At 34.5% G+C, this 12,143-nt stretch overlaps 1 protein-coding gene across 7 annotated transcripts in view; it reads right to left on the reverse strand.

Annotated features, from left to right (window-relative positions):
- Nucleotides 1-202: 202 nt before the first annotated feature.
- LOC132151528 (synaptotagmin-2-like) overlaps nucleotides 203-12,143 on the reverse strand; it is a 45,417-nt gene continuing 33,476 nt past the window's right edge. For 6 of the 7 annotated variants that reach the window (XM_059559689.1, XM_059559691.1, XM_059559690.1 and 3 more), the window contains 8 exons: nucleotides 11,138-11,378; nucleotides 10,164-10,324; nucleotides 5,964-6,095; nucleotides 4,176-4,343; nucleotides 2,456-2,623; nucleotides 2,235-2,352; nucleotides 2,018-2,151; nucleotides 203-1,219 (listed from right to left, as the gene is read on the reverse strand). In XM_059559689.1, coding sequence (XP_059415672.1) covers nucleotides 1,004-1,219; nucleotides 2,018-2,151; nucleotides 2,235-2,352; nucleotides 2,456-2,623; nucleotides 4,176-4,343; nucleotides 5,964-6,095; nucleotides 10,164-10,324; nucleotides 11,138-11,351 — 1,311 coding nt within the window. In that variant the 5' untranslated portion in view covers nucleotides 11,352-11,378 and the 3' untranslated portion in view covers nucleotides 203-1,003. The remainder of the gene's footprint in view (nucleotides 1,220-2,017; nucleotides 2,152-2,234; nucleotides 2,353-2,455; nucleotides 2,624-4,175; nucleotides 4,344-5,963; nucleotides 6,096-10,163; nucleotides 10,325-11,137; nucleotides 11,379-12,143) is intronic. The other variant, XM_059559695.1, reaches the window with a different exon arrangement.

The following is a 12,143-nucleotide window of genomic DNA, read 5'->3' on the forward strand; positions in this document are numbered from 1 at the left end:
AAACAAGCCGAGATCATGAACACACAACTCTCAAGGACACATTGACCGAGTGCAAATCTCTTGTATATGATCCCACGATACATTCACAGCCAGCTTTAGTGCATGTCAGGTTTGGCCAGATGGGATCTTCTAAATGTGAGAAGTCTGGATTTGGCACTGTAATAGCAGCATTACAGTAAAAGAGACTTGAGAGACACAAGCTTGACTTGTGTTGAATGTTTATTGCAACATTTCATGAATTATTAGGATATTTATTAATATAGTCCTATCTAACTGCACTATTACAAAACCATAGACCTGAATCCTCTTTCTTTTGGGCACATATATGCAAATGCAATATGTTTCGATGTGTCGTATGGCCCAAAGGCCTAATTTACTTCTTGACAATGTAAACAGATCTGCCTTACACCACTTTCTTCTCCTGGGATGTTTAAGTGAACCTGAACATTGCTTTGTAATTGTGCAAATGTGTAGATATTTGCAACATAAACGTACCATTATTGGCACTTATGATTAGGCACAAAATTCCACCTCACCAATATATCCAACAAACAAGATCCCGAAACAAATTACTTCCTGTTCATGGAATGAAATAAAAGCCTTTTGTAACATTTAATCCAGTTAACTAGTTGTAGGCAAATAGTTTGTTTGTTTACTGATTTTTTTTTATTGCACTTTCATTGCTGATTTTTACTATTTTTTTTATCTGGGTATTGTGTAGTTGGCTGGCAAATTGGACTGCAAAGTAGAAAACTGTGTGAAAAATACCACTCTACCTCTACTGTCCTTTTGCTTTCACTATTTAGGTGCACAATGTTATTTGCCTTGGTTTATGCTATGTGGCGAACATGTGATATTGTTTATCTTTTCAAGTATATTCTTTAAAATAGTTTTGTTGGTGATTATGCAAAACAAACTGGCAGAGCGCGTACGGATGAGTGTGGGGTGTCATGCAGTGGTGGGTTGGTTAGTTAGTTGGTTAGTCAGGCTGAGATGTGAGAAGTTACTTCTTGGCATTAAGGGCAGCCAGAGCACCGTCGATGTCTTCCTCTGGTTGGAGGGGATGCCATTGGGCGATGGGACGGCGCGGGTTGGCCAGCATGTCAGACCAGTGCTTGAGCGCTGTGCCTGAGGCTTTGCTGCCAATGAAGATCTTCCCGATGGCATCGTTTTTACCGATCTTATCGTAGTCGAAGACCGTCACCGCCACAAGGATTTTCTAGAGAAAAATGAACACAGAAAATCATTTAGCCAAACTAATTCTACTGTATTAGAAAATCTGGTAGTAAAAACTGCATCAACTACTGTTCAAAATATATTCAAATTGAAAACAGTTGTTTAAAACTGTCTCTATTTTTACTGTATGTTGAAGAATCATTAATCATTAAAGAAAATCATTAATAATCAATCATTATTCTGGTATAACATCATTTGAGAGAACTTTTGTTAGAAAAATGTATTCAGGTGGAAATGATGTGGACATTTAAATGCTAATCATTACCATAGTTTTGGAGTTGTAATAAACTTAAATCTTTAAGGTGAATGTCCATGAAATTAAAAAATATGTTTTGGATATTACATTTCCATTGACATTCGAGGTACTTTATTTGGGATTTCATCTCAAAATGTTACATATTAACAATATATATTTAAATAGTGTTAGCTGCTTCTAATAAAACAATTACTAAGAATTGGTTTACACTCTGTGACACCAACTGTGTATACATTTATAGATTATACTTTGTCAATAGTAAAAATATAAAATAAAATTCTGTAGCATCGCAACACAAATGTGTCAAAATTTAATAATTATGATGTATCTTCTCACTTCTTTCTAACTAAAATATTGAGATTTAGTTATTTTTATTTTTTTACTTATATGTTGAGTTTTTTCCTTGATTTTTATTATTATTTTTCGTCTTGGTGTTGCTCAGAGAAATGTACAGAAAAGCAATTATGAGTTTGAAAATATCTGTGTGATGTGACTTTTCCAAACAGATAATAATTCAAAATCTACCTGCATCTGCTCCAGAGGGATCTCAAAGCTGAAGGACTCATTGTAGTACGGGTTCAGTGTGTTCTTCTTCACCGTAGTCTTCTTCTTTTTTAGACGCTTGCCGTTCTGCAATAGCTGGATCTTCACATACGGGTCTGCAAAAAGTCAAATGTCGAGTTAATTGCATCAAACATGAAACGTATCTTTCTGGTCTCGTATATTTCAGCTTGTTTCTCACCAGAAAGGCCACCCACGTCCATCTTCTTCAGGTTCTTGGCTTCGAGGATACAAACAGTCAGTTTGCCCGCAGTAGGAACGTAACGCAGAGAGATACAGATGTCGCCAAGCTTCTCCGGCTGTATGGAAAAGATATCAATATATGATATGAAGTTACTGATCTGCAATCCGTCTCGAACCAATTAAAAAATAGATCATAATATTAGATCATCTAATAATCACCTCCTCTTTCTCAGCACTGTCCAGGTCTCTCCACTCCTCGATCGGCTGACCCAGATCCAAAGTGTTCATGGGTAGCTTGACCTCACCGATGATGTCGTGCTTGGAGAAGCGGTCGTAGTCGTACACAGACATGACCAGCGTCTTCCCACCCAGCTCCTCGTACGGGATCTAACATGGAAACCATTGAGAAAAAATCTACATAAATATGTATAAAGGAGTTTTAATATTTTTGCAGAGTTGAGCTATAAATCTGAGCACAGAACATGTTGTCCTTTGAATGTTGTTATATATAGGAGATGCAAGCTGTTTTTGCTTAGTTCTGCCATCAACAGATAGATAGATAGATAGATAGATAGATAGATAGATAGATAGATAGATAGATAGATAGATAGATAGATAGATAGATAAAAAAATGCAATTTTCAAATTATTCTTATATATTAAAATATATTAAGTTTGTGACTGTGAATTAAAGCCTAAAAACATTTTTAAAGTGTGTGAATTAATTTTTCATTTTTAAAATATTAAAATATAAAATTAATATTATTTTATAAAATATTTTATATATTTTAAAAAGGGTGTGATTGTATATCCAAACCATAAATGTTTTTGATCACATAGTTTAATAGCTAAAAGTATATTAAAACTTTGTGATTAATTTGAATCAAACTGATAAACATAAAAAATATTAAATTATAATATGTAATCAAATAGTATATATTTTTTTAATATATATTATATGTTTTTGACTATGTGACCCGAAGCCTATAAACTACATTTTTGTTTAAATATTAAAGTATAATAAATACTCAAATAATATATTAAATGTAATTGTGACGATGTGTATCAAAGCCTTTAATCTTTCTTTTATTTTTTTAATATAAAAAATAAAATATTAATATATAATAAAATAGTTTAATATCTTAAAATATATAAAAAATATATTCAAGCATTTTTATAGAAAATTACATTCAGTTTACAGTTGATTTTACAGTGTTCTTATACAAATTTTTCACATTATTTGCATCTCTTGTCTTTGTCTTGCCCGTACATTGTGCAGGTACGACCGATCCATTTTTAGAAACACAGTCAGCGTTCTCACCATAAGGCCAGGGCTTTGAAGATGGCCAGCTGTCCCTGTCCTAAATCACTTTTCTCATAGTGAGACTATTAGAGCTCTAACAGTGTCCACCAGAGGATGCTCGGCCCCCCCGGAGCTCATTACTGACTCTGGGAAACTAAAGCTCATTCAGAAGCTGCTGGAAGCATTAAGACCAAAATGCTTGTGTTGCAGAAAACAGCCAATGAACACTAATGACAGAGTAATATCACTCGAGGCACATCAGTATTTTTGTTTTCTTCCATATATGTTATGTGTTACAGCCAAGATTTTACTGATTATGCAAGTTTCATTTTATATATATATATATATATATATATATATTTTTTTTTTGAGAAATAATTTATTTGATTAATTTAGAATAAATGTGACCCTGGACCACAATTTTTCGAAATGTAGATTTATTCATCATCTGAAAGCTTTTTGGCATAAAATAAAAATCAATAATTTTGACCCATACAATGTATTTTTGGCTATTGCTACAAATGTACCCCAGCGACTTAAGGATAATATTATAATTGGATATGCTTTGTGCAGCAATATTTGACTAACAGAAAGACTGACATAACAATAAGTCATTTTAAAATGGTATAGGTCTTACCTTAAAGACGAAGGACTCATTGAACACTGGGTTGAGGGTCTTTTTGTGCACCTTAGTGTCAAACTTCTTCTTCTTGTCTGGAAGGATGAACACTTTAACGTAAGGGTCGGATGTTCCACCAGAGTCCATGGAAATCAGATCGGCACATTGCAAGATTCCCACGCTCAGCTGTGGATAAAAACAAAGGAAAAATAGAAGCAAGAGAAGAGATACAGTGACTGGAAAGAATATCTTGTAGAAATAATTTTAATCCCCTAAAGAGATCTCTTTGGTATATTTCAAATGAGATTAAATGAAGAATGCAAATAATCTGCTTGTCAGATTTTTCTTGAGAAATTTACACTGCAATTTTTCTTTGAGATATGCTGTCATACTATAAATAACAGTACAGAAAGGGTTGTGAAATGCCTGTCAGGCTTCATGCATTAATTTAAACTGAAAGAATTGTTTATAAATACACTACCGTTCAAAAGTTTGGGGTCAGTAAGGTTTTTTTATTTGTATGTTTTTTTTTATAATGTTAAAAAAAGTATATTTCAAATTAAATATTGTTGTGCCTGAAATCCAAAAAAAAACTGTTTTTCACAAAAATATGAAGCAGCACAACTGTTTTCAACAATGATAATCAGAAATGTTTCTTGAGCCGCAAATCAGTAGAATGATTTCTGAAGATCATGTGACACTGAAGACTGGAGGAATGATGCTGAAATGAAAATTCAACTGCACATCACAGAAATCAATTAAATTAGGAATTGTAATCAGATTTCACAATCTCACAGTTTTTACTGTATTTTTTATCAAATAAATGCAGCCTTGGTGAGCAAGCGACTTCTTTTAAAAACATAAAAAAACGTACAGATTTATTTTTCACTGTACTGTTTCAGTGTAACAAAACTCTAGCAATATTCTGTGGCTTTATGCATATTAAAATGGGATCTGATTGCATTAAAACACATAGTAAGAATATCGGTTCACTAATTAACGCTTGTTTAAACTCATTTTGGTGAGCCGTAAGCAACTTCACCTACAGTTTCACCTACATTAGTAAAAGATTCAGCACTGTAGGAGCACAAACTCCCAAGACCATCATACAGGGAAATTTAAAGAGATGTACTAGTTAAAGGAACAGTCCCAAAAAAAAAAAAAAAAAAAATCTGTCATTGTTTACTCAGCCTCATGTTGGTACAAACACAAACATGCTGGATTCTTAAGAATCTTCACAAAATTCCCATTAATTACTCCAACAACACATACATTCTTAATCACATAACTGTGACAAAAAATGCATCTTAATATATTTTAATATGAGACAGGATAAATAACTGACAATACATTTAATTCACAAACAAAGATTTTAAATTGAGAAACAGTTTATAAAACACCCCAGCATCTTAAAACAAAACTGAATATATTCGGGGGGGAAAAGCCCTTATATTACCTCATTTGGTGATAACGAGTTTCAAAATATAAATGAAAACATTATATCACATTTTTCTTCACATAATACAAATTATATAATAATATAATGATAAGCTGTATCATCTTATATATCAAAATAACGTGCTGATTAAGGCATAATACATGACTTCTTTGTATTACAAATGTCTGTCCAAAGCAAAAATGCTTGAAAAATGATTTTGGTGATGAAATGTGATGTGCTTGAGCAAAACAGCCACTATTATTGGAATAAGACCACAAATTTACTATGAAACTAGCATTGGATTTCATTCATCAGATATGATTCAGATTATATTCTATTATATAATTTCATTAATCTGACATTCTAACCTTGTTATCCTGGAAGTCGTAATCCAAAGAATACTGAAGCTTTCCAAGTTTCTCCACTTCTTTTTCCTCTTCCTCTTTCTCCTCCTCCGTCAAACCAGTTTCTCCTTCTTCATCATCATCATCCTGGTGTTTCTGTGGGTCAAATGGCAAATTGTTTTAGCAAGTCGATGTCTGGGATAAAAGCAGATCTGGCTCCTGACGATAAGCATGCCACAAGCTCAGGGCCCGGTCAGTTGCAGTAAGGTTGGAGAGATGCTTTTACCTGGCCTGACCTACTAGTTATCTGCCATAGCACACTCGGAGTAATGTTGTCATTCAGGGTGGATGTTGCAAATGACTCGAGTTCACAATTTCTATTGGTGACACTTTTTTTCTGTTCGCTTATCTTGGCTTTCCAGAGTTTAATAAAATTATGTTTTGACTCTATATTCAAATTAGGTTTGGTAGTAAATGGAAAACAAAAGAGCTTTTACTGATATGCATAATTTGGCATCAAGCGTTTTCTCATCTGCATGATAAATTTAACTGTTCATCAGTGATACTCCAGGGAACGAGTGATGACAGCAAATTTTTAAAGAAGAACAGACTCCTTTGTGCTATTCATAGCGTATGAAATGCTGACATGTCATTCTTGTGTGTTTTTGAACATCATCCAAACTGCAGGAAGAGAAAAGAAAACTATAATGTGCAGAATAAATTTTTTGGTTCCACAAATGGGTCACAATTTCAGCATTGTGAAGTGGCCTTAAAAAGTATTTGGACACTAATCACACTTCAAAATGTCTGAAAGTCATTGAATTACAACAAGGGTCTTCAATGTTTACATTAACCAACTTTATTACCATAGTTACCAATGAAAATATAACAGACATACAGAATATTTTTAAAAGAAATTATGAAAAACTTAGAATGAGATAGCAACATATAAAAATCAGGGATCATTTGTGTCTCAAATGCCACTTGGTTTGATATTTTGTTATCTAACGCAATTACAGTACATTGAGACTTTTTTAAGTGTGACTGAAGCGTCTAAATAGTTTTTGGGTTCACTTTATGTAAAGATGATGCATAAAAGTATTATAATGCTATATGAACTGAATTTTTGTGCATTACATCTTCAGGACAAAATCATTCAGGGCTCCAAAGATTAACCAAGTTTTTAAAAAGATAACTAACGAGGACTGTAAACTGGGTCCAGCTGCATAAATTCGGACTCTAGCTTAAGACAGTGACTTAAGTAAGAGTTTGACCAACTGGCAGTTAGTCAACAAGTAATCAGTCGTATTTTTTCGATTTAACTTTAGACTAATTATGCTTTTATGTAACTGATGTTTAAAAACTTTAAGACCAGTCTTAAAGAAAAAACATTAGATGATTATCTAGCAAAACTAGTGGAAACCTTTTATGCAAATGGCCCCAGATTTAAAGATTTTTTTATATATATATTTTAATGTGCCACCAAAAAAATTGTCAGTCTCAAGTCAGTTCCTAACCATATCCATATAGCAACAAATTAAAGGGCACAGCACAATATGTGCTAATATTAAAAACAAATTGGTCATTTTACACATGTTTTGAAAGAATCCGGTACTTCATATATTTCTGTTAATATATATTAAACTGAATTGATTGTATGATCATAGAACAAGAGCTTACATGATAAGCGTACAAGGGTATGGTTGAGACATCTTGACTTTTAGTGCAGTTAAAACAGCCATGCCCTTTAACACATGCATTTATTTTGAATCTTGTGGCTCGTCTCTTACTAACTCCAAACATCTTGCCAGTATAAGTGAGTTAATAGTTATCCCAGTCATACCTCCAACACAAGTACAATTTTTTGTTATTGTATTATGATTATTTTTGGTCCAATTAAGTGGGGTTTTCATTTGCATTTGTAACTTTCCTTTGTTTTTAAATGATATCTTTCTCAAGCAGCAGGTACAAAATGCTCTAAACAAGGAAGTTAACAACAGCCAAACTCAGCGGCCAAACATCTGTGCCATTCATCCGTCCACCTACCGTAGCGCCGACGCCCGTGAGCGTCAAGAAATGCGGCGCATTAGAAATATAGCGGGAGGAAGTAGAGCAGAGAGAAAGGGAGAGGTTGAACTCACGACACACCATAAAACAGAACCAAAAACAGTCAAGACAGAAACAACACCAAGAGCACCATTGTGAGAAATGAAACACTGCCATGTTTAAGAAATCTGTATGCATACAGGTTTGGAATAAAGTTTTTAGGGATCAGACTATAAAATGAGTGCCTTTTCTTCCTTTACTTCAAGACTTCAATTGATCGCATTGTTATGCACAAAACTAATAATGCATTCAAAAGTGGTGTATTGTGCACTTTTTTTTTTATTTAAAAGAAGGCCTACTGCTACTATATATGAACAAAAGTTTAATAACATTTGGTTTGCAAACACTTTAAACAAATAAGGTGCTTTTTACAGCAGTGTTCCTTTTACATAGTAGCAGTTAAAATATTTATTGTAGACTAAATCTCAACTTACAACCTTAATGTAATTAAATGAAATATAAAACAAGCTATGTGTCACTGCCAGGACATTAACATTTTTATAGAAAACATTTTATAGTTTGTAATAGAAAAACAAGTTATGCTCAGAGTCCAGAGCCTCGATCATAATATTATAACAGGCATCTTCCTATTAACGACCTGCATGATCCCTGGACCCATCGCAGCAGAGTGTGTCGCGGGACAACACTTGTTGTGTGGGTAGAGACTCTTGTGTGCGGGAGAATAATTAAGGTGTGCTCACACTAGGCAATCTTAACCCCCAAAGCCTGGTTCACTTGACTAGTGTGATCGCTCCGCTTAGCAGTCCCTGGCTCGGTTGGAAGAGGTGGGCAAGAGCGCGGTTCAGTTATATATAGATCAGTGAGTGTGATCACTAACCGCGCCGGAGTGCGGATCTTCTGATACGTGCTGCATGATTGCATGAGTATTTCTGAGCGGCAAAAGTGATAGATCTGTAAAGCAATATATTGTGAGAGGGACGTGTGTTATCTCGTCCCATATGACTCATAATAATAAATCACAAAGTTAACAAAACGATTCACTCTGCTGTGCTGAGCAAGTGCTTTTCTGCTGTCTTCACGTGCTATCGGAAAACTTCCTATTTCCAGTTTATAAAGTCATAATTACAAGCTAGTTGCATTTGTTTTCTGTAAAAAATATCAATGGGCAGGTTTTTGAATGCTGATGCTTAGCCTAAATAATTTGATCGAGAGCATCCCCTCCTGTGACCCATGATTTGTCTGTGTGTTTATTCAGAGCCAGTGAGCAACGGACATTCATAATAATAAAAAACTGTGTTAATAACATGTTAACTTGCCCAACCCTAATATATATATATATATATATATATATATATATATTGTTATCCTCAAAATGAGGATCCTTGTGAAAAAAGGTTCATTAAAAACCAGTGATGCATTAAGCAACAAATTAATTGACTTTGTCTTTAAGAGTGAGTCACTAAATCATTCACTCAACCAGTTTGTTCAAAAGCACTGATTCATTCAGTGGCAAATTAATCGAGTGTTTATACGAATGACTCATTGAATGCTTTGAATTGCAAGTAGTAACTTGTAATACTGATTATAAAATGTAAGTTACTCAACATTAACTTCTTGTTTAATAATATAAAACAATATTACACTCATAATTATACTGCTAGTCTGAATTCTGTAACATTATTTCATGATACATACTATATATGTGTGTGTGTGTGTGTGTGTGTGTGTGTGTGTGTGTGTGTGTGTATGTGTGTGTTTGAAATTACAGAATTAAAGCCACTCATTTCTTAGAATGATTTTCTTTTTATGATCAAAATTACAAGAGCAACAAACTTGTTTTGGAACATCCAGTGTCCATTTCGATTAAAAGAAAACCAAACACTCACATTACTCACAAACACAATAAAGCAAACCACTAAGCTAATAACATAACAGACTCTCCTTCATAATCAATGCAATCCACACTAAAGTGGTCTGAGGCTTGTTTTCATTTCTTAATAATGCAACACTAATTTTGTTGATATGCCCAGTTAATATAGAAGTTAATATCATCAAGTTTTAACTCTAATATCAAACAGATTAAAGTGTGCATCAGTTGTTTTAGCTACATTCTGTAATGCTGTCATGTTGGGTGCTATTGAACGCTCTGTTACATACATCTCCACCCTGCATGTTCTTCATGTTGAAGCCGTCCTTTCCCTTTTTGCCTTTCTTGTTCTTCTTCTTCTTACAGCAGCATTTCTTAATGATACAGAAGCAGCAGGTGAGGATGAGGAGGGCGGCCACTACAGCGATGGCGATGAGCGCCCACGGAGGCACTGCAGAGCATCATGGGATAAAAATCAAAGAGATTTATTCAGACGTAAGGCTGTCAATGAGCAGCGTGTGAAGGGTTGTTTCCTGAAGGTGATATGGTGAGTATCAACCAAAAAGGGGGGTTATGAGATTTTAATTCAATGTTACAATGCAAATATGTTTTCAGCAAAAAAAAAATTATAGAGTGAATTAAGATTGCATGTTGAATTAAAGGGCTATACATATATATATATATATAAAATAATAATGCTAAAGGATTTACCTCACCCGAAATTGAAAATTTTCTAAAATTGTTCTTACCTTCAGGCCATTCAAGATGTAGATGATTCAGAAGATTTATTTATACATTATTATTATTATTTAATTCAGAGGAGATGACTTTTTCACAGGAGGAAGCATTACTCTGGATAGAGGATTTGTATTGAAGCCAGAAACAACGATTTTAAGTTAAAAATGTCTTGATGGATTTTATCAGCTGTTTGGACTCTCATTCTGACTACAGAGGATCCATTGGTGAGTAAGTGATGTAATGCAAAATTTCTCCAAATCCATTCAGATGAAGAAAAAGAACTATTTACAACTTGGATGGCTTAAAGGGCGAGTAAATTCTCTGCAAATATTTATTTTTGGGTGAACTATTTCTTTATGTTACTCTTTATTGCATTGCACTTGTATTGTATAGATCAGAAATAAGTTCTGTTCTAGGGGCCAGGCATATTGGCTAGTGTTAAAATCCATAAAGCATCTTCGGCATAATGAAACACTATTGATTTTCTTCATCTAGTGGGAGTGTACAATATCTCAGCAGGACTTACATGGGATTTTATCGATCTCATTGAGGAACTTGCTTTTGATTTCCTCAAAGACATCATTCTTGTTGACGGGTCCCTCAGATTCGGTGGAGTTGTCTGCAGGTGTGGAGACGGCGGGGGCCATCGTCATGGTGTGTGACGGGTGGGTGCCGCCGAGTCCCGTGGGCTCCGGGCCCACCATGGCTTCTGGCTTCTTTTTGAAGAGGTTCCACTTCATGATATCTGGCTCGACCACTCAAGGACCCTAAAAAAGGTTATTGAAGTCATATATTGAAGTCTGGCATGCTTTTTGATCGTAAGGATGATGAGAACATCTGTATGTGTGAAGGGAGCAGATTAAAAAAAAAAATTCAATAAAATTTTCACAGTATATGTATTATTATGAGAAGCTTCAAACCAGAGGCTTCGTCTTGAATAAATAACAAAGAAGCACAAGTGAAAAGAAAACAAGACTGAGAACTCTCAGAAGCAACATGGACGGCTCTTTTTAATAACAAAATTAAATAATGAATGGGAGACATAAAGTGTCAGAGCTTTAGGGCGTTATATTAAATATGTGTTCTGAGTTTGTCACACCACAGAAAAATGTGTTATTAACCACCCAGCCTGTCATAAAAACTACAAAGGTACATGAAGGTTGAGAAACAAGACACAGTACTTAAAAAAGGTGTAATCCACAATCAACGTCCAAAAACAGTCAAAGGTCATAACAAGGGCAATCAGTCCAAACAATAACAACAGGGCAAAAAACACAAGCACAGATAAATTCAAAACAGGCAGGGAAACAAAAATCCAGGAAACAAGACACAAGAAAACCAAAAAAACGAAGCTTAAAATTGCAGTAAGCAGACAGGGTGAACAAGACACAGGTGCAAACAATGAGTGCAGATGATGAGTGTGTGCAAAGGATTATGGGGAATGAAGTCCATGTTAGGAAGAGGGCGTCCCAAGGAGGGAGGGAGTCCCCCTAAACACGAAAATGGTGAAAACCTATTTAACTCCACAATTC

Source organism: Carassius carassius, chromosome 10 (genome assembly GCF_963082965.1).
Source record: "Carassius carassius chromosome 10, fCarCar2.1, whole genome shotgun sequence".
NCBI lineage: Eukaryota > Metazoa > Chordata > Actinopteri > Cypriniformes > Cyprinidae > Carassius > Carassius carassius.